The sequence below is a fragment of the Meriones unguiculatus genome, chromosome 20, assembly GCF_030254825.1.
Source record: "Meriones unguiculatus strain TT.TT164.6M chromosome 20, Bangor_MerUng_6.1, whole genome shotgun sequence".
Taxonomy (NCBI): Eukaryota; Metazoa; Chordata; class Mammalia; order Rodentia; family Muridae; genus Meriones; species Meriones unguiculatus.
In genome coordinates, this window is record NC_083367.1 from 68043005 (window position 1) to 68065724 (window position 22720).

At 43.0% G+C, this 22720-nt stretch overlaps 1 protein-coding gene across 12 annotated transcripts in view; it reads left to right on the top strand.

The window, feature by feature from the left end:
- The first annotated feature begins 2226 nt into the window (after nt 1-2226).
- Nucleotides 2227-22720, top strand: part of Syne1 (spectrin repeat containing nuclear envelope protein 1) — a 459455-nt gene continuing 438961 nt past the window's right edge. For 5 of the 12 annotated variants that reach the window (XM_060373518.1, XM_060373526.1, XM_060373521.1 and 2 more), the window contains exons 1-2: nt 2520-2791; nt 11019-11299. In XM_060373518.1, coding sequence (XP_060229501.1) covers nt 11233-11299 — 67 coding nt within the window. In that variant the 5' untranslated portion in view covers nt 2520-2791; nt 11019-11232. Of the gene's footprint in view, nt 2329-2516; nt 2792-11018; nt 11300-22720 lie in introns of those variants that run through there. The other 7 variants (XM_060373523.1, XM_060373524.1, XM_060373525.1 and 4 more) reach the window with 4 other exon arrangements.

Genomic DNA, 22720 nt, shown 5'->3' on the forward strand with positions numbered 1-22720 from the left:
ACCTCATTAGTACTAGTTCCTGTAAGTCCTCATTCAGTTGTATCTCACTAGCATAGTCTTATTGATCCTTGAAATAAAGTAAACGGAAGCTCACATAACAACGCCTGCCTTTCCTTGGAGACTGGGATTCTGTAAATATATGCAATCAGCCTTGCCCTGTCCCCAGCTTCACTATACAGTCTACTAAGGCAAGAGCCAGGTTAGGTTTGATTCCATAGTGCTTAACATGCTTCCAGCCAGGCGCTGGGTGTTTAAGCAACAGTTATTGGATAAATGGAGCTATAGCAACCTTCCCCAGTTAAGGGAAAATGCCAATCCCTTTCCAGAAGTCTAATTGAGCTTACTCCTTTTGTGAGCTGATTGTAGGTAAATTAATCGGGAAGCCAACATCAGGCACACATGGTCTAGAAGAAGAGAGGTGAGGGACCATCAAGGGCTTTCTCTTAGATTTCCACAAATCTTCTTTCTCTGGTTCACAGAACCTCATGTGTAGCTCATCTATAGTGACTAAGAGGGAGAACCAAGATTATTTGGTATTTTCCTTTTGAGGACAAGTCTTGCACTGGGGGCCCTCTGGGAGGATTGTGTGCTGGCCAGGAACACCTCGGCTCTGGTGCCATCCGCACATGACTGCTCTGAGCAGTCTCCCTCTCTGACAGGGAAAGGAAGAGATGGGCAACACATTGGTTGTCATTTCAGGCTCTATCTCCTTCAACGCAAACATCCTGAGTGACAAGGTTCAACAGTTAGAACTCATCTCAGGGTTAGGGATGTTTTTGGTAGCCGACCAGAGCACCAGCAAAGAAACAAAGAAAATGAAACAAACAAACAAACACATAATATATTGTGCTAGAAAGTATTTACTTTTGCAAAGAAAGTGAAACTCAAGAGCTTTGCTTTAGTTGATTTGTTTCAGAGTTTTGTTCTAGTTTTATTTCTTTTGCTATGTTAAATACAATAACAAAAAGCATCATGGAGGTCAGGTGTGGTGATGGCTGTGAGCTCAAGGCCAACCTATTCCGCAAATTGAATCCAAGACAGACCTTTACACAGAGAAACCCTGTCTGGACCCTCTCCCCATAATGAAGAAAAGCATCATGGGGCAGGAAAGGATTCATTTAGCAAACAATTCCAGATTACAGTCTACCATTGCAGGGAGTCAGAGGCAGGAGCTTGTGGCCATTGGTCACACCATATCCACAGTCAAGAGCAGAGAGAAAGAGGCATGAATGCACCCATGTGGCCTATCCGTCCTTCATCTCAGCTATATTTCTCTACTTTATATAGTTCAGGGCCAAACCTGCGGAGTGATACTCCCACCTATAGTGAGCTGGATGAATTAAAAATCAAATCAATCCCACACAGCCGTGCCCAAAGGCCAGCCTGATCTAGAGTATTTAAACTGACCTTTAGAAGTAACCACCACAGGTGTTGTTATTTCAGGGGATCTAGAAGAAGATTTTTTTTTTTTAATGAAAGTTAAATAGTAGGATAGATGGCTGCAGGTGACAGAGAGGCAGGTGACAAGGAGAATCCCCACCCACTTAGTAAAGCAATGCTTCCAGCAGTGAGTTTAGAGAGTAAACATGATTTTGTTTCTGTTGACAATTCAGAGGGTTCTTATTATCTCTAAGATTCTTGCAACAGAGCCTCAGCTAGCCTCCGTAATCCTTTTAGATTTGTGCTTCCTTGTTGGAGGAAAAGGCCGTGTTTGACTTTGCTTGGAAACCATCACACCACAACAAAAGAAATCTCTCGAGGCTACCAGGCAACGTGGGCTCCCTTGCACCAGGAGGAGGGCTCGAGACAGCCCGAAATGGCCCCACCCTGTGGATAGCGGGTCCAAAGAGCCAATGAAGCTCTCAAAAGCATCACTGCGAATAATTAAGACTCGACAGGATGGTGTCCAGCGTCTTTTCAAGAATTCTATGTTTTATGAATCTAAGTAACAAAATAAGAAGCCTGCCCAGTCTGTCACGGTCCCTATGGCTGATTTGACAGCCCAGAGATTTGACAGCCTTTAAGATGCTCTCGGAGGCAGATTAAGAGAGCCTGCTGCACCTGTGTTCCTGAAACCGCATCATGCCCTTCCTGGGAGCATGAGGAACCTCCAGGCCATTCCAATCAAGTCCTGTTCTGACGCCACTTGTGCTGTGGGAAACGTGGGCAAAAGTTAGCACCCATAATGATGCAGCATCTCTGAGCTGCTGAGACAATCCTGCCCCCTAGGAAGGGGACCCCTTGGCAGAGGCTAGCCCGGGCAGAGTGGGCCACAGGACTCTGGCTGTCAGAGAAGTGGCCACTAGCTTCTCTGGGAAGCATCTGCAGGTCCCCGCCCTCGGCTCTGCGTGGTGACCCGCACATCCTGGACCTGGGGAGGGGGTGTGGCGGGCAGGGGAGGGGGTGGTGTTGGGCGGGTGCTCAGAGGCCTAACCCGCTGGGGCGACCTCCGCTGGCGACTGGAGCAACAGCTGCAGGGGGCGGGAGGTGGGGGAGGCCTAACCCCCCGGTGTGCAGCCTGGGGGAGGGACGGATCCTCCAGGCAGGGAGGGAGGGCACAGCCGCCAGCTCAGAGCACTGCGAGTGCGCCAGCCGGGAGCACCGGCCCACACCGGGCTGAGATTGTTGTACTCTGTCACCAGGGCATCCTGGCTCCCGCAGCCGTGCAGACAGCGCCAGAGCCCCGGTTCCAAGGCCAGGGAGTCAGCGCGTACCCGGGGCTGCACGCAGCCGGGGGAGGCGTTCGCTCCCATCACCTCTCCGCTCGGAACCTCAGCAAGGCCGGATCGAGGTAAATAGCAAAGGTGGAGGACAGCGGTGGAGGAATGACAGGTGCAGAGCAACACATTGCAGCAAGTTTGTGCTTGAGCGCTGACGCGCAGCGAACCTGGGGAGAGGGGGTGGCGGCGGTGTGTGTACGCTGTGTGACACTCCTGGAGAAGGCGAGAGGGAGGTTGGCTGCCTCTCTTTGCATCTCGTACGTACATATTCCTATTAATACCCGGTCTCTGGGCTGTCATTTCCGCTTGCTGCACATATCCTGGGAGCCGGAGATGCCCCAGCGACAGGCAGCCGCTCTCTTACGGTCCGCTCTGTTGCTACTATGAGATGCAAAATTTCAGGCGTTGAACGAATTCTAGGATCCTCCCTTCCTCCACCCCCAGACTATTTTAGGAAGGGTTGCGGGAGGGAAGTTGGGTAGAGGAGCCTAAGGCTTGAAGACTGCTTCGAGGCCCAGCAGACTGCCCTGGCGCAAACCGCTTCCAGGCGGAGCCTGCTCTTGAGGACAAGATAACTTTCATCTACTCTCCAAAAAGACATTTTCCAGCGAGGTTTTGCACCTCTGAGGAGGAGTGCTGGGAAATGGCGGTTCTCAGGGAGGCAGGTGCAGCGCACAGGGCAGAACTGAAATGCAGCTGCTGACAGCAATGAAGCACCCCTGGGAAAGGAGGTTGGGCTTGTCGGTTTGACCGAACTCCTTGACGCTTCAAGTTCAGGTCTGGCCCATAGACTCAGGTCCATCCTAAAGAGAAGTATCAACCGTGCAACCCTAGTTCCCTGGATCGTGTTTTTCGGAGCTTTTCATTTTGGGGTGGAAAACTTTCTGTATCTGAAAATATTATGTGAATGTTAAGAAAAAAAAAAAACAAACAAACAAAACCCATTGTTATTTTTTTAAGACCCACTTATTTTTCTCCTGACCTATGAACTACATTCAAGTCAACATTTGATATAGGAGCCAGACCTAAGCAAATAGAAAACACAATTTTCAGTCAGGCAAAGGTTGTTAATATGACCTACATCTCTACGAAATGCTGATTTAATTGTGAGTCATGAGGCCTGTTCTCTGTGAGAGGCCCTTTATCCTCCATGATAAAAAATTAATAATATGGATTTAAAAATTCCTGACATTAGAGAGCTCAACTGAAATACACATCTATTTTTCTTGTGTTTAAAGTCTGTTTATATTACTTTGTGGCTGATGAAGAACAAAATGTTCCGGGGTCATGACCAACTTAATATGTTTCATGTTGCAGATAAAGAAATCTTCAGACTGTTTGTGATAGTGTTAGTAATTAGGAAACATTTGCTTGGCTCTGGGGTTACAACTTCATTTGTATCTTTTTTAACTAAGGGTTAAAGAAAATCTTCAGACTGTGATAGTGTTAGTAATTAGGAAACGTTTGCTTGGCTCTGGGGTTACAGCCTCATTTGTATCTTTTTTAACTAAGGGTTCTTCACAAACTGTCTCATATCCACACCGTCTCCTTTTGCTCCTGGGGCTTGAGGTCCAGGAAATGCTAGTTTGCCGTTTCAAGATCATCTGGAGCTGCTTGCTTGCCTTGGGTCCTGCAATCCCATGATTACCCAGTCTACCCAGCTTCCTACAAGGCGGAGGTGTGACTAGGCAGACCCCAAGAAACCTGTCACCAGGCAAGGTGGATTATGCCATGCTCACAGCTCCAGCTGCCCCACCCAGGAGCCTGCCTGTGACTGGCATGCAGGACTCAGGATTGCTGTGTGGACACTGTCCTCTTAAGTACTTCCTCGTGGTCCAATCTAAGGAGAACTAATGCTGAGCAAGGGGTGAGACACATGCCCGCCCCTAAGTGGGGAGCCAGGATGACAGGTATCACCAGTAGAAGGCTCTAGGCTTAACTTCCCAAAGGGTCAGTTGTGATGCTTGTTTTCAGCTGGGATGCCTTGTGATTACTTTAATATCTTTTTCTTTCTACGAATGGCCTCGATTCTTGTTGTTATCTCAAGCAATTCTTAATTGGCTAATGAGCAACACTTTCCTGACACCCTCCATGCCTGCATTAGTAATATCCTTGTATTAACCCACGGGAGCCCTTTTCTTGTTCTAGCCATCGTAATGTTCATTAATTCATGCCAGCACTAATGGGCAGGTAAAGAAAAATAATTGGTTTTAAGACTGTGCTTTATTTTAAACTTATTCCAATAACAGAGTATAAAGGAGAGTGAGATAACTTCAGTTTAAATCATGGACGTCTCTACACGCTTAGACATTTAATTAGTAGCTGTACTTCATTGTTGTAAACTTACTGAGTGCTTGTGGTCTCAGTTCCTGATTTCTGTCTCTAAGTTAGTGGCATTATGCCTGGATAATGGATGGCTGGACCTTTCTGCCACTTTCTCCTAGCACTGACAGTGCTCCTTGTATTGCCCTGAGGTGAATCCCTGGGTCCAGTACTATTTCTCCCGCTGCTTTCCTCAGTTTATTTTTATATTTTAGTCGCACAAGCAAGAAAGTGCCAGAGAAGTGTATTGTGCACTCCAAGTAGAGACTGGGAATGTGACCTCGTGACATCTCCCACTGGGCTTTTCACAGGTGCTAGCTTTTCGAGGAGAGAACCACCCAGCTGGGAGAAGCCACACAACAGAGGCTGAGGTCCTCTGGCCCCTGGCCTCCCCCTGTGCCATCAGTACAACAGATGGTGGCTGTTCCCAGGTTGACCCGGGGTGGCAACTTTACAAAGACACCCCACGTTGCTGTTTATGTCATCTCCTGCTCTGCGACCTAAGCTCCGGGAGGGACTTGTCGGTTGTCGGCTTGGTCACTGCATGGACTACTAAATATTGTACTACTGCCGCTCACACATTCTTATTGCATATTTTCTGTGAAATAATAAACATGGGAATCTGGCTCTTCTGTGTGGTATGGTAGGTATACCTAGCCATACCAGCTCTCAGTGGTTTCTGAGAGGACGTGGGGATGGGGCAGGGCCTGTCCTGTCAGTTGGCATATAACCCACGGATATCCTTTCTACCCATCCCAATACCTAAGCCTTGCCTCTCGTCCCTACCCCACCATTTCCCGCATCTATTGAAAGCAAAGCCACCTGTACAGCATTGGCAAGGTGAGATCGTGATGGTTCTGGATCTGGTCCTGGTGCTGTGCTCAGGCAGCTCATGTCCGTGTCTGTTGCTGCAGGACCATTCTCTTCAATGGTCTGGGGACCACGAGTCCCTAGCTGCCTGGCTGTCACTCATACTGCCTTTAGCAAGCACACTTGGGAATTTTCCTGGCTTAGGCTTGAGAAAATGAGGCAAAGAAAACAACAACATGCCAAATGCTAAGTATTTACCTACTTACTTGTTTCGGCAGTGCTGAGGATGAACCCAACCCCACGTCTTACATGGGGTAGGCAAAAGGCCTGTCACAGAGTCTCACAGCCCCAGATCGCATTTTACCTGGTGAGCTCCCAGTTCAGTGAGAGACAGCATCTCAGAAAATAAGGCGGAGAGCGACGGAGGGAGACACCATAGACTGAGTTTGGCCTCCCCTCCCCCACACACAAGCAGGCATGTACACACAGACGCATGTTCATTAGCATGTAGACAGGCACATACACAGAAACACATCAGTGATCATATGAACAAATCAAGAGTCAGCTCTAGGATTTTCTTTGCTAGAGCCTGATTTTTCTGGAACTTCACCCCCTCTGGGAAGCTACTGTTGAAAGTTCTCCCGTACGAGATTATCATGAAACTACCCCACTAGCTGGTTCAGAACTCATATTTCCAAATTTATGGTCCCTTTCTTATACTTCCTTTTCATTAATTTGGAATTTCTTATTAATTGACCCTATTGTATCAGCCAAAAGCAAAAAAAGCTTAATTTCACAATTTCGGGTATACGTGCATAGGCAAATGAAGAAATCGAGATAGTTTATCTTAGCCCTGAAAAAGGAAGGATGTTGCCCCAACTCCCGTGCTAGAGAGGAAGGAGTTTGATGAAGGGTATTATCTCATAGACACAAACTATTACGCACTTGATTAAATGATTTAAAAATTCAATGTTGAATGTTCAGCATGTGTCCATGGATATAGTTGATATCAGTGCCTGAAAGAGAAAGGCAAGAAAAATGAAAGTCCCAGGACTAGGACATAGTGTTAAACACGTACAAGCCACCCCTACCACTACAGAAAGAAAACCTGCCATTGTCCCTCTACCAGTAACACTCACAGCCCCGTTAGAGTGAAGCAAGCTTGCAGTGTCATGAGCATAAGCCAACGTGTGCTCACCCTCACGTGGTCCGTTCCTGCTGGAGGAGGCACGCTGAGGCAGCCGGGGAAGGCGGGGCGCTGGGCTGCTGTCGCTTCCTTCAGCGTGGAGTTTTCAGAGAGAAAAGGGTATGAAGAGACACTAAATACCCCCAGAGCATCGCCAAGAATCCTTCGTGTCTCCCAAGACCTCTTACTCTCCTCTCCCCACCCTGGAAATGCATCTTCCTAGCTCCTTGGCCATCCCAGACCTCTCCAATCCTAGCTGACCCCTCACCAAGGTTTGTAAGGTTCACTTCCTACATATTTCCTCCACCCCTGCTCATTGTCTCTTCCATCCAGCTCCCACCTACGTTCCTGAGCTGTCTTCCTTACCCAGCTTCCTGGATCTTTCAGCCTTACCCTCCTCAAACACAACCTTGAAGACAGTAGCCGGGTTGGGGGTGCAGTTCAGTCAGTGAACTGCTTGCCTAACCTGTATAAAGTTATAGTTTTGATCCCTAGAATCACATAAATGAAGCATGGTGGTGTGTATCCACAATCCCTGCCCTGAAGAGTTGGGAAGAGCAAGAAGTTCAAGGTTATTATCAGCTACATATCAAGTTCAAGGCCAGCTTGAGCTCTGCAAAATTCAGTCTCACGCAGAAGAACACCAGTAGTTGTGATTCCAAATTATGTCTTCTCGTCTCTAACCCACGGTCATTGAATGCCTTCTTGGCGTCTCTTAGGGAACTAGGGCCATACTTGTGAGCATAGCATGAAGGGCCTTCCATCACCCCACCTCTTCCAGAACACAGTGCTTCAGTATCAAGGTACCATGCTGTTCCTTACGCTGAGGTCTTTTCTGGAGCCAGGTGCAGCCTGGAAGGCAGCTTTCATCTTTTTACCTGATCTATTGACCCAGACTCAGTGTAGACGTTCCATCCTTCTCAGGATATCATTCCAGAACCCCAAGATTGACATAGCCCCCATCTTCTCCATCCCTCTAGTTTTACATTCATACTTATTCCTGGATTTTTTTTTTTAATTTGTCTCTTTTACATTGCTTCTCTCACTGTGTTCTACACGCCTCAAAGACATTTTATCTCTGTCTCAACTCTGAGCTCAGGATTTCAGAATGTGTGAGTTTTGCAGTGGCAATAAAACTAGGTACATGAGAACAGACACAGATAAATCATAATTTAATGTGAAGAGAGAAGTGATTCAAAGGTTAGTCTTTTTGAGACATTTGTATGAACAAGAAGAAGGAGACATAGGCTGATACAGTGGTTTACAGAAATAAAAACCTTTACATTCTGCAGTCCTGGGTAGAAAGTGTGGGGCTGTCAGGGACTGGTGTGAGGTAGCTGGCTGAAACACATTTCTGGGTTTTGTTGTTGTTGCTGCTGTTGTTTTGTTTTCCCAGTGTCTGGAATTAAACTAGGGGCTTGCATGTACTACGTAAGTGGCCTGGTTCTGAGCCGTATCCCAGCCACCATTCTCTCCACCTCTAGTGTGTGTTATGTGTAAATGATGTCAATGGATACACACATGGTGGGCAGATTCTAGATAGACAAGCAAGCAAAGGGGGGTCACTGAGTTCTATCCTTACATTTGAGGAGCCCGAGTTTCTAACCCTTGAAATGTCTCTCATCCTCTGGTCTGCCAGTCCCAGTAGCTCTCTTCTTTAGGCAGGGGGAATGCTTCTCTCCAGGGTCTGTGGGCTCCTATTAGGTTAAGGCATAGGCCATGATGTACGGTTGTGTGAAGTTATTTCTTACCCTCCCCATCTCTTGAAGCTCCACCCTCTGCATATCACCTCTCCCACCTACAAGACGCCGAGTGCTGAGTCCTGCTTCTCACGTATATTCTTTCCAGTAGCCTCTGCCTCTCCAACATGTGAAACTGCTCAGGGCATCTCTGTCTCCTGAAATGAAGTGAACAGTTAGTGAGGCCTTCTGCTTCACTACACTCCTTTGATATGTGAACACACAGTCAGTGTTTTCCACCCTCTGCAGTTGGAACTAAAGCATTCCAACCAGAAACAATATGTCTGAATCTTTATGATGCCACTTTAGATGGGTAACAATGTGCCATTATGATTAATGACTTAACCAATCCTCCATCCACTCATTGTTTTGTACAACACATAGAGATTCGTCTTACTGTAATTTTTTCTTCAGTCAAATGGAACATCCCCCGTGTGTGCATTGCTCTTTCTGTAGACTTTTGACTTGGCCACTGTCCTTATCTCCCAGACACAGTCCTTGTTTTTTTCTGACAGCATCATCTTGTGGAGATGCACAGCGTGACTGACCATAAAGATTTGCTGCACACAGGCCACAGCATAACCCTTCCCAGATTGTCTCTCCTGGAGCATTACTCTTCTAGTTACCTCGTTCATAGCAAGACTTTGTTCAGCATACCCCAGGGTTAGGAAATCCTTGTTCACAGGACATTTCTCAATGTCAGGATTTCACTAACGACTTGGCTCCTCTTTTTCACCGCCCAAAATGAGAGTGAGCAATTGCACCAACAAAGCAGAGAATTGGGAGGGTGTGGCTAGAAAGATAATGTTAACTTACCCCATCCCAGTCTTGCTGAGTACTTAAGAATCTTTCTGTATAAGCAAGAAAAACAACAAAACAAAACAAAACAAAAAACAAAAACAAAACAAACAAACAAAAAAACTAAGCCAGGCTATTCTTGTCTTTTGAAATGAGATTATTTGGAAGTCATATTTAGAATGCAATAATTTATATGTTTGTATGGTTTTTATTTGTTTTGCTTTTTGAGATAATACCATGTATCCCAGGCTGACCTTGAACCCCCGCCCCCACCCCTGCTTCCTCCTTTGGAGGGAATGTGATCTCTCTGTTTCCTACACGCACCAGCACACTATCCCTTACCTAGCATGATGCATTTCAGCTTTTGCCTCTGGAGCCATAAGCTAAAATAAGCTCCTCCTCTTCCCCCAGAGTTCCTTTTAATCACAGCAGGGGGAAAGTAACTAACACAGCAAGTGACAAAATAAAATCAAATAAAAAGTAGGTTGCCGAAAATACATCAGATAGAAAAGTCTTGACACTGAGGCATCTGCAGAGATGACGATGACCTTGGATGCCTCATCCTTTGCTTCTACATCTGGAGCTCTGCGATTACACGCCTTGCTGGGGACTGAGCTTAAGGCTCTTCATATACAGACAAGCCCTCTGCTAGTGAAGCCCAGTGAAGCACTCTACCCTGTCAACGAAGCCCTATCTTTACTGTGTTAATTCACCAAATTGTTAGTAGAAGCTGGGACAAGATGCCATTCTTGGAAAGTGTCCAATGAAACGATACAAAAAAAAGTTTGTAAAACAATTAAAATAGCCTAGGTAAGGGGATGACTAAACATAGAGAGATGAAGCTCAGCATTTCGATTGTAAGTTACGAATCAGTATGCATTGTTTGAGCAGGAGACAACGCAGTGGGCATTTCTTGGACAGAGCACATTCCTCAATGTCAAGACCTCACTATCTGACTTATTTTAGGCAGCCTACTTTTTATTTTATCACTTATTGTGCCAGTTACTTTTCTCTCGCTCTGATAAATGAGCGTGATTAAAGCAACCTTAAGGGAAAGGGGGTGGTGGGGGCTTGTTTTAGCTTATGGTTCCAGAGTCATAAGCTAAAATGCATCGTGCTGGGGACGGGATGGTGTGCTTGCAGGAGTAGGAAGCAGAAAGTGGACTGAGGCTATTGACCCTCAAAGCCCAGCCCTCTTGATGTCCTGCCTGCGGCTGGGGGTGAGCGCCAAGCACATGAGCAGGGCCTTTCCTGTTCAACACACCACACATGCCATACAAGCCCTAAAGCTTGCTCAGTGCTTTAAATTTTCTAGTGTTTTCCACATTAGTTGTCTCCCTTGATAGTGAGTCAGACATTGCAACGGAATAGAAACATTCTTCTGCACTGTGACTAAGGTAGATATTTTTCATAACTGTATGTTTTTGTTGTTTGGCTTTTCAGGCTCTTGAGTCTACCTAAGCGGGCTGCCTTAGGACAGAAGGAGAATCTGGTTCACCGTGGCAGAACGCCATCTCCTCGATGATCACCGTGAGTTCCGGGGATCTGTCTGATACTCAGTGGGCATAGACAAGACTGCACATGTTATCTGAAGCAGCATAATATTACCCTGCACCGCGGAACACCTTGGTGTTGGTTCCATGCTACCAGAAGGACCATGGCAACCTCCAGGGCCTCTTCAAGGTCCCATCGGGACATCACCAACGTGATGCAGAGGCTACAAGGTAAGCCAGAAATGCAGTTTTTGAATACGCTGGAGAAAAAATATCACCTTATCTCAGAATATCCTCTGTTTTCTTGGTCTTTCATTCAACTTTATGGAGTTCCAGCAAAGAAGAGAATAGACTGAGTATCTTTTAGTTTAGTGTTTTCAGTAAGCCCATGCTGTCTTGAGATGACATGCACTTCATGTGAAAAGGAAAGACAGATGTAGCAAATTGTGATTGTGTGTCCATCTTAGTGCCCAGTTGCAAAATCAATTATGCCAGTGCTGTCCTGACAGGGTTGCCATGACAACACTGTGCAAACAGCTCCATGTCTAATCAGAGGCTCAGGTTCCCTGAGAGCTTCCTCAGTCAGGGCCCCTTACCTTGTGATTATCAGTCTGTGCTGATTTGTGATATCAGTATTAGTTGGACTTCTCTCCTGCTTATTGTTGAAGAATCTTCTAAAATCCCTGTTCAATTAAAAAAAGGGGGGGGGAGCTGTGGTGAAAATAAGACCTAAGCCCCACCCCCAACCCCCAAACCTAAGATTGAAAATCCTGCTTGGTTTTGTTTAGTTTCAGTGATCTCAGAGTTAAGTTGTACAGCTTGGTGTGTGTACGTGGAAACGATTCCTCTGACCACATGCCTTTGCTATATCCCCACGGGGAAATTATTGAGTCAAATCTTGCCCCAGTGGCATCATTCACGAATGATGGAAAGGAGACCTGACCCCATCAAAATGTTCAGAAGGCTGTTTTGGTCAAGGAGGATGTATCTATGAGTTTGTTAAAGGTGGAATTCTCTAGATAAGCTAAGTACTGCAATAAAGGGCAGATGTGGAAAGGTTTGAGGGACTCCTTTAGGGTCAGATTACAGTTGTGTTCCATGTGCTTTATCTTGTCCTTGGTGAAGGACAGTCCTGAGTGGGGGAGAACAAAACTGAAGAGTATTTATGCTTTAGCCTTGCTTCGTTATTTTTTTATATTGTATATGCGGGTGGCTTTTCTTGAGAATTATGTGGAGGAGGGAAAAGAGCTGAGGTCCCATCTCTGGTTCCCACTAGCTCTGCTTGATGTCTGTTTACATGTCCTATTTACAAAACACAGAACAGTTTTGGGACCAGACAGTCATGACTCTTGGGCCCTCCCAGGACTATGTTGTGACAAGCATGGGTACAATATATTAAATAGAATTTGTGATAAAATTTGTCAATGTTGTGGTATGGTGAATGATTCAGATAGTAATAAAAGAATAATAGCTTGATAATGTGTCAGATTTGTTTCTCTGATTGTGTAGATTTTTAGAAGATCGTTAATGTTTTATGCATTCAGAGCCATGTAAAACTGGTGATTTTGTTATATAATTGAGTGACTGTACTTGTATAAGCCATTCTTCATTTTGCCAAAGTTACAGAAATTCAGAAGGCTATCTGACAAAGTTAGAATGCTGAACCCTGAAACTTAAGAAAAGATCATCTCTAAACACAGATGTCTTGTGCATGTAGCTGATTGATGGGCAGAGCTGTGAGGTCTATGGCAGAATGTCACCTCTAGCTGGCATCAATGGAAGAAGGAGAGGGCAGGAAGTGAAAGTGATTGCTCTGGGTGTCTGCTCCAGCATTGATCTGCTGGGCTAATCCTGCTGATTCAGCCAGCGAAGCACAATTTCTGTTCTCATTGTGTGTCCTGAGGATCCTTTGAAGCCACAGGGGGTCAGCCTTCTGGCAGAGGAAAAGTCATCTGTGGAGGTGGGGGAGATTTGCTTACTCATTGGAGCCTGCTGACAAGTGACCAAGATCCTCATAAACAGAGACTGCCATTATGGGACAGAAAACTAAGACAAATGAAGATATTAATTTGAGGAAAGGTGAATTTGTCCTAATTTAAATAGAACTGGATTTGATGTTTTCAAAGTTAAAGATTCAAAAGAGCATTTTCTTTTTTTAGAACTTTCCTTTCATTGCTTAGGTAGATAATGTGCTTTTTTTTAAATCTCTCTGAGCAGCTTTTATTTTCACTTCATAATCATGAATAAGTAATAAAGAGGAAGGGTCTTTCTTTCAACAATGACAGCCTGGCTTTACTCTTCTGACTATTTTATCTGCAGCTACATTGTTGACTGCTTTCTCTTTTAATTTGTAGTCCCAGCTCTCAGAATTCAAGTGCACACACAGATTGTGACATAATTCTGCTGCTACTGTAGCAGTTCAGTCTTTCACCTTTGCCAATATTTGTGCTTGTCTGAGCATAATGTTTTAAGCTGAGATCCTGAATTATGGATGAGTAGCCAGACTACATTGGAGAGTTCATTTGCTGTTAGGAAAAGAGATGTTCTATAACTTAGCCAATCAATTTCAATCTAAGCTCAAAGGGAAGCATGGGAAGTCATTATATAATATAGACATCTAAACTTTTTAAATGCATAAAACCATATTTTAAAGATCTTTTAGTACCTCTGAGTCACATTTGCGTAGAATGTGTGTTGACTTTTCCCAAGTACTTCTCTTTTATTTGAAAATGTTAAATTTCGTGGGTGTCCAGATGAATATGCCAATGACAGGGTGGCATCAGTATCATCTTACAGAATCTGCTGTAACTGCTTGGCATGCTGTGATGATTGCCTCTTCCTCTATACCTTTTTATGAGTAGCTGGGTGGTGGTGGCTCATGCCATCCCAGGAGTGGTGAGGCAGAGACAGGGGGATCTCTGAGTTGAAGGCCAGCCTGGTCTGTAGAGTGAGCTCCAGAATGGTCAGTACTACATAGAAACTCTGTCTTGAAAACAAACAAACAAAACAAAATAAAAATTATGAGTAAGGTTTTCTTTAAGTCCACTAAAATGAAGCATCAAATTAACAAAACACTTGATTGAAAAGTGGACTAAAATCATAAAAAATGAAAAGCTCACTTTCCTGCTATGTAAAATGAGGAAACATTTTATTACACATAATGTAGCAGCAATAAGGAGCCTGGTAGCATGGGAAGTGTCTAATTCTTTTATAATTTCTTGAGATATTAAGTTGTATCACTTGTTACTCTGGAATAATGTTCCATCTTATACAACCATAAAGAAAATACCCAAACCCAAATTATTTTATGTTGACTTAAAGTCTACTTTAGAGTGCCCTGTCTTTTCCTATACCAATGTCACATGACAATATCTCAAACTGAAATAGACTTGAGTCATTCCTCTACATTTTGGAAAATCATAGCTAAATGAATATTTGGCAACAAAAGCAATGAATTGTGACCTATTAAATGATGAACTTAAGATAAAATTAGTCAAGACATTTAAAAGCAAAGAAAGAAATGATTTAAATTGCATACCAATTTATCTATCCCTTTAAAAAACATTTGAACTAGTTTCCTATAAATGAAAACTTATAAGAAGGTTTTGAACATAAAATTCCTTTGAAAGCACACATCTTGCCCAAATCTATTTTGTGGATTGTTTGGAGACTGTGTTTGGGGCATATTTGTGTGTTCACATTGCTCTTGTATGTAAGTATCTATCTTTATATAATGCTTTGAGCTGCAGCCTTTCTGTTTGTAGAACTATTTGATCTGTCCTGCCATATGAAGGCCACAGGCCTTCAGGGTCTTTACTGACCTACTAAATATTGGCTATCAAAAAGAAAAAAAAAATGTTAAAACCCGCTTTATGTCAGCTGGTCAAATAGAAATCAAATTGAATCACGAATTATTAGTAGATAAATAAATCTTATACAGGGCATGAGTATGCTTTATCATGCTTGAGATAGTTTCAGTGTTTGCAGTAAAACATTCCAATGTAGCTTGTGCCTCCACATGAATTATCTATCTCTAGTAGACTGCTTTAAGCCTCTTACCCATGTGACAATAAAATTGTTTCCTTCACCTCCCAACTGAAGTCTCAGTCAGCTGCTTGGCTTCCCTGTTCTAACGCACTTAACTGTCTGCTCTTTTAGGTCCCTTACATATCCTATGCTTCAGCCATGCCCTAAAGGTATGCTGACTATCTGGAGCCCTGGATATGAGTTCAGCTCAGAGATCCCAAACCTTGATTACCCTCAGAGCCTAGCTTAAATATGTCTGTGTCCGGGAAGGCTTTCTCATCAATGTGATAAGACATTGTGCTCCCTGCTCTCAGCTCCTCTCGCACATCAGGGCACCATGATGGCAGTGTGTTTTGTTGCTCTGCAATTTTGAAAGTTTGGCCAAAGTAACCAGCGGTTAGAAGTGCTTCTTGAGAGAGGCATGCAAGTTCTCTCTCTCTCCCTCTCTTGTTTTTTTTTTCTTTCTCACAGTGAGAAACTGTTGTGAAAAAAATAATTCTGAAGCTCATCTTGGCCACCTTGCAATTCTAGAGGCCTCCCACGTTTGCCAGGAAAGAGCAGAGTACAAATGACCTTTCATTGCAGAAGGAACAGCTAGCAAAAATGGTTGGGCATCACCAAAAATGGTTGGGCATCACCAATATAGAGAGAGCGATTAAAGATATGAAGTTCAAGGACACCACCCAGTGAGCGTGGCTGGGTGGGGAAGAAATGGATATTCAATAGTAAAAAGGTGGGAAATGATAAGGGTTCAACACAGGAGACTGAAATGCTACAGCCAGTGTTGAAGGAAGAAGAGAGATGGGAGATACGGAAGCCAGGGTGATGTGTCAGAGAGGAAAGAATTGGTGGTATCCACTGGTGTTTATGTCTATCCCTTTCTGTAAATTCACTACACAAAAGTCTGTGTGTGTGTTTTACATATGATTATTGGACCCAAGTAGGTACATGCTCATGAGCCTAAAGCTCAAAATCATTTCTGTTAAAACAAAGAATGTCTGTGCCCATCGATGCAAGAAGTTTCAAGATTCTCAGAAGTTGTTGAATAAGAGAAATTCTTACAATCTTATCAAATATAATTCTGCACATTATGTAGAGTTTAAGAGGAATTGGGACCCAAGTTCTAGTTTTGTTTTATTTTTATTTTTTTTAATTAGATACTAGGCAATCTTCTGTCTTTATGAAGTTTGGTTTCCTCCTTAGGCTGTTCTTGATGTTTTTCAGTCACATGGATGGACTGTCACATTTCTTCTACCTATGTCTTTCCTTATCCATCTCCCTTTCATAAATATTTACTTGCCCTCCTTATTTTTCTAGATTATTTTTACATATTGTTATGAAGTAGGTGACATGGCTTTCATAGAACCTGTCAGAGTTTATTTAAATCTTAAATCTTCTAGGACCCAGCTTCATGGGCAGGGAAGAGAATGTGTGATGTCACGTGCCTTTGGAATATTTCAAACATAGTCAGAACTGCAGGATTTCCCCTTCACAGAGCAAAGTCACTAAATTGGAAGAATGTGTTTGGATTCGGGAAAACCAATTAACTGCTATGGTGGTAGCTTTGCAAGCTTGCCTGTCATGGGTCTGACCTGAACCTTAAAATGCCCTCTGTATGATGGACACAGAGTTCACAGGTGTAGACTTCAGATTAAAAAAAGGGGGGGGAGGAGAATATAAAGGATCAGCTGGCTATAAAGAGAAAAAAAGACTCCAAATTTCTTGTGTTAGATCTCTTATATGCTTTAGAAGACTTAACAACAATTTTTTTTTTTTTTTACCTTCCACAGTATTGTCTCCTGTTTTCTTTTAGACCGAGGCTGATGAAGAATATGTATGTTCACATCTAAATACATAAATATATTTTCCCATTCTTTGAGTGATAATCTGTAGTTTAAGGAATTTCTGCTAGTTGATATTTAATTAAAATGTACTCTTTTATTTTAAACAGTTGAGAAATTATGGTAAGAATATAGTCAGACATGCAAAATAAAAAAAAAAAGACCAATAGGCCAAAAATATGATTTTGTCTTCTCAAATAAATAGAGACCACGAAAGAAGTTGGAGACATCTGAGACAGATGTGTCTTTATTCTATGTATGACAGTATTTGGGTGTAGTGAAGTTTGCTTAACTATTTTAAAAGTGGTTTCTACCGTAACTTGTGTTCTTTTTCTCCCCCTATTGTTCACAATGACCTCTTGGATTAAAAACAATTCCTTCCTCTTCTGATACTAATCTTGTGTGTTTAGTAAACACTGGTCCCCACCCATGTTAGAAACAGCATTTACCTTGAATTCTGAAACCACCCACGTTTGTGTGCTTCCTTCCTCATCCCAGGATGCACCAATGTTGCTCACAGGACATTTGAGCCCTTTTCTATGCTTATTCTTTGTTGCTACATGGACAAGTTCACTGACTTGGGAAGAGTCTTGCAGTTTCCAGCATTTATCTAGTTGTTTCTGCTCTTGGTCTTGTTTGTGCTTGTATGTGTGTTTACATGTTGTGGGCCACAGCATTCACTCTGCCCAGAATTCCTCTAATCACACATTGGCAGCCGGCGTCTTCAGAGCCTCTGCTTTTTTAGACTTCTCACAGATTATTCTGTTTTATTCAGATTCAAGTGAGATGGGCACACACTGCTTGGATAGTCAGTAGAAAAGTGGAACTCTGACAGTACTGCCAGAGACAGGGTGCTTGGCTAGGCCCTACCCTGCACACTGTAGCAATTAATACCCAGCTCAATTCTGTCCTGTTCTTTTTCTTATTTGAGAGCCTGGACCACTTCCCTGTAACCTTCCAGGTCACACATCACGATAAAACGATTCTTCATCACCTGACTCCTGATCATCTCCTTTCATTTTTATTCACCTCTGTGCACTACGATGCCTCAGTCCTACCTTCTTTCTAGCCGAGCCTTGAACTCACTTGTCTTATCACACCGACCCTTTCTCTACCAGACTTTCTTTCCCAGGCTTCAAGGTCAAGATGCAGCTCAAATATCCCTCCAGGAAATGTACATACCGAGTATGTCCAGTCAGAATAAGGACTGTCTTTTCATGTCTGCTTTATGCAGCTTTTATATTAAAGCACCTGATGCCCTACTCTGCGTGGGCCTGTTCCTTTATCTGTCTGTTTAGGGCTTAAGAAACTCCAGAGTAGGTGGTTCAGCTTCTGAGACCAATGTTACCACTGCTACCAATGTGGTGTTAACTGATGGCTTGATCTTTGCAGTTGTACAATTATGCCTGGTTATCCACTAAGCCCAGATCTTCTCAATACAAACGTTAAAATAGCTCAGAGCACCTGTGCTTAGGGCACATCAAGCCCCAGCAATAAGAAGGTAATTGTGAAAGAATTGATTAATAATGACAAATATGATAGTGGGTAAATACACATTTGATAAATGACTGAGTCAATACATTTCCACAAAATGGATAGGTACAATCACACAAATTTAAATTTAGCGCATGGTAAAGCTGCCTGGATTATTTTCTTGTGTTTTTTTTTTAAATTCTGAGTTGAAGATTATTCATTTTGGGTTGTTGTTTTCTTCTACTTATTATTATTATGAGATAGGGTCTTGCCATGTAGCCTAAGCTTATCTGAATTTGCAGTGACCACCTATCTGCCTCAGCTTCTTGAAAACATCTTCCTCTTACAAATCACAACTTCCCACTTCTACATATGCTGTTCTGGTTACTTGGATGGGAAGTGGAATTAAAGTTACGGTTTGATATCTTACTCTGAAGATAAGTGAATAGAGTTCTAGACCTATGAACTCAGAAACCAAGCTGTCAACAGGCATCAACCTGGTTCTAAATCTCTGAGGAACTATAAAAAAAAAGATAAACTTACAGTGCTTTGAGATGCATAGTTGGTACCGTTCTCGGGGTCTTCACCGAGAGGAGACAGTGTTGTTATATATAATTTTCAGGGTCTCCAGCAGAAGTTTTCACAAGTATAATTATATAGTTCTCAGGATCCAGGGCAGTAGTCCCCGACCTTCCTAATGTAGTTCATCATGTTGTGATAATGGCCAGCCAGAAAAGTTTTTTTGTTGCTACTTCCTAACTGTTATAATTGTAGTGTAAGAATCTGATATGCGACCCCTGTGGACGTAGCGGCCCACAGGTTGAGAACCGCTGGTCTATAAGCGAAACCCAAGAACACCTTCGTTCCATTGCTAAGACTAACTTCATGTGTGGTGTAGCTCATGTCTGTGTGGCGCCCGCAGGTGCGGGGCACTGCTGTGTGACATAGGTTGTACACCGGTGAAGCCAGCCCCCAGGAGATGCTGCTGTGGAGGACTTGTGACTGTCCAAAACAAAGTGGAGGAGAATGAGAGGAGAAATGAGCTATGACGAGCTGCTTAAATCTAGGTGTTTCAAACATCGGTTTTACATGGAAGAAAGATGAGAAGACTGTGTCTCATCTTCATCTCTGTTCATGGCTGAGCTCACAACTAATTCTTGAGCAAGGTGAGCCAAGATCACCAATGATTAAATAACTCCTGGGATTATTGATGGCCTTATCTTTCTGAGTACAAAATAACAAACCATAAAGGTAAATCCACGATGCCTTAGTCAGCTGAGAATTGCCTGTGCCTTCCTTCAAAAGCAAAAATCATTTTGACTATTATTGTTTATAGTGTTTCATATCCAAAATATTTAGGTTATATTCAATGACCGTGATGAATTATTATGAAGTAGCAATTATTTTTATTTCTAGACATACATAGACTAATTACATTTTCCTTTAAAGTTCCTACTATTAGTTCCTAGTAATGCTGTAGTAAATTTTGTAATAGTTGCTGTATCAAAACAATACATTGGGTAGGAAATATAGCCTAGTGGCTAGAGCTCTGGCCCAGCATGTAGAGAGCCCTGGGTTCCATCCCCAGCACTACATAAGCTGAGCAGGATGGCCCGCACCTGTCCTCCCAGCACTCAGGAAGTGGAGGCAGAAGAATTAGGCGTTAGAGGCTGTCTTCAGCTACATAGTAAGTTCCAGGCCAGCCTGAGATGCATGATACCCTGCATTTAAAAAAAAAAAAAGTGTTTTGTTTTGTTTTTTTTCCTGACTTTATCTAATTCAGCAAAGTTGTAAAAACTCCTTGCAGAGTGCATGGGTCTTGAATTTGAAAACCATAAGGTAAGGAAATATTTTGTGAGGAATCATTGTCAAGTTCATGGTTCTCACATGGTATAAACAAGATACTCTGGGATGACTGTGCGTAATGATGCTGCTGGTTCATTCACATCCTGGTTTGGGGCTCCTACTTTACAGGAAGCATGGACTTTCCAGAGTGAAATGCACACTCTAACACTTGTTTGAGCTGATGAACAAGTTTTTCATTTGTTCCATGAAATACTGACATCCCATCTGAGTGGTGGCTTCTTTTCCAAATAATTGCTAACCGCATCATCCTATTCAAAGAAGGAATGCCACTTCTGGAGTATTTTAAATTTCCTCCGTTTTCTTCTCTTCTTATTCTGTGCTTTTAAATAGAATCTTAGAGTTTGAAATTTACTGTTTTTTTATTTTTGAGATGAAATAACTGACTTATAGAGCAGCGAAGTGAGTGACCAAGGACACGATAGATATTCAAGGGCGGCGCCCTCCATGCACATTTGGGGGTAACAGTATTCATCGATTCACTCCTGAGCGCCCTGTAGATTTCTTTATAGGCTAATTATGATGACAGTAATCACATCACACCCTTTCTGGTATTATGCATATTTGAAATGGGACGTGATGGCTCATTCCTGTGGTTGTAACTACTCAGGAGGCTGAGGGGTTCACTTGAGCCTACAATTCTGAGTCAAGACTGAGCCACGTGGCAAGATGTTGGAGGTAGAACCATTATATTAAAACTCAAAGTTTGAGTATTTATAAACATGGTGTGTAATTTTTTTACAATTAATTGGAGGCCACCACTGGAATATTATAATTGTTTTGAGGGGTATACAATTTCATGATTTGAAGTGGTAAAGATTAGCTTGTCTAATTCTCATTTTGTAAAGATAAATAGTTCAGGTTTCTGAAACTGCTTAATGTCAAACCATGTTCTTAGTTAAATCAAAAATAAGACTAGACCCTAGGTAGTCTGTCTCTGTAGTTCCAGCATTGCTAATGATCATAATTATATACTTCTCTCTTTAAAAAACAGCCTGTTTAGCTTTTGAATATTAATTATTTTAATATCCAGCTTCCTACCAAAACATTTAGGTCAAACCGATTAATCATGATGATAGATGAGCAATTACTCTTCCTGCCTCCAGATATATTTGTGCTAATGATATAGCTGAAAAGCAAGACTGACAGTGTGTGCTTCATTTATGTAAAATTATGAACCTCACCCATCATATTAACTTCCCGTTACCACATCGAAATATCTGGAACAATAACATTTTAGAGAGGGGAGGTTTATTTTGGCTCACAGCTTTGCAGATTCCACTTCCAGGTCAAGTAGCCCCATTACTTTGGGACTCTGGTGAAGGTAGAGGCACACGTGGTCATGCCATGACCAGACAGCAAAGAGAAATGGGACTCACTAGGGTCCTACAATGGCATCTGAGGACATGTCCTCATGCCTTACCAACCTTCCAAAGGCTTGCGTTCTATGAGATCATCACATTTCCCAGTGACACTACCAGGGACTGTAACCTTAAGAACAGGGGCATTTTGGTATTAGTCAACCTCAAGCCATGAAACTAGCAATTAGGACATAAGACAGATACTTTAGGGCACAGCCAGTGCCTCCATAAGGATTTTTTTCACCTGACATGGGTTTTTGTTTCATTTGCTTTTCCCAATATAGCCCAATCTAGTCCACAGTTCAAGCCAGCCTTGAACTCATGATTCCTCTATTTCAGTTTTTCCAGGGCTAAGATTATAGACTTTTATCACAATTTACCCACACCTAGTATCTTTTTCAATTTGCAAAATATGACAAATGTTTTCTAAGTAAATATTTACATTTTATTTATCTATTTGTGTGTGTGTGTGTGCCCACACACACACACACACACATATGTGGCCAAGAACATATATCTCGGCATATGTTAGGGGACATATGAGGTTAGGGGACAACTGTCCCGGGCTAATTCTCTCTTCCCACATGGAGCCTGGGGAGTGAACTCTGGTTTTCAGCCTTGGAGGCAAGTGTCTTGCTCTGTTGACCCATCCCTCCAGCCTCCTGAACACTTCCTGAATGCACGTTAGATTAGCCAGCTCACCTCTTTTGCTGTGTGCCTTTCAAGGTCACCAGAAGTAGAAACAGAGGATGAGACAGGTCAAGATAAGGAGACAAAGAGTGAAAAGGTAGAATCTTTGAATCTTTAACTTACAACAGTTTTTAATTACAGCTTCCAGTAGGGCTGCTGAGAGTGAGAAGTTTCCTTAAAGTTCCCATTTATACTATTTGCCTCGTGAACTGGCTATTAACTACTGTCTAGAGTTTAACAAATACCTCTCCCCTGGAAGGCTTGCTGTGTACTGATTTGTTTCTTTCTGCCCGTATGATCTTGGTTTGTAAAATGCAGCTACGGGAGGCCATCTAGCACTTCCTCTCCTTTCCAGCACACAGGGAAAAGCTTCAGTGTTTGAAATCCAGAACCACCTT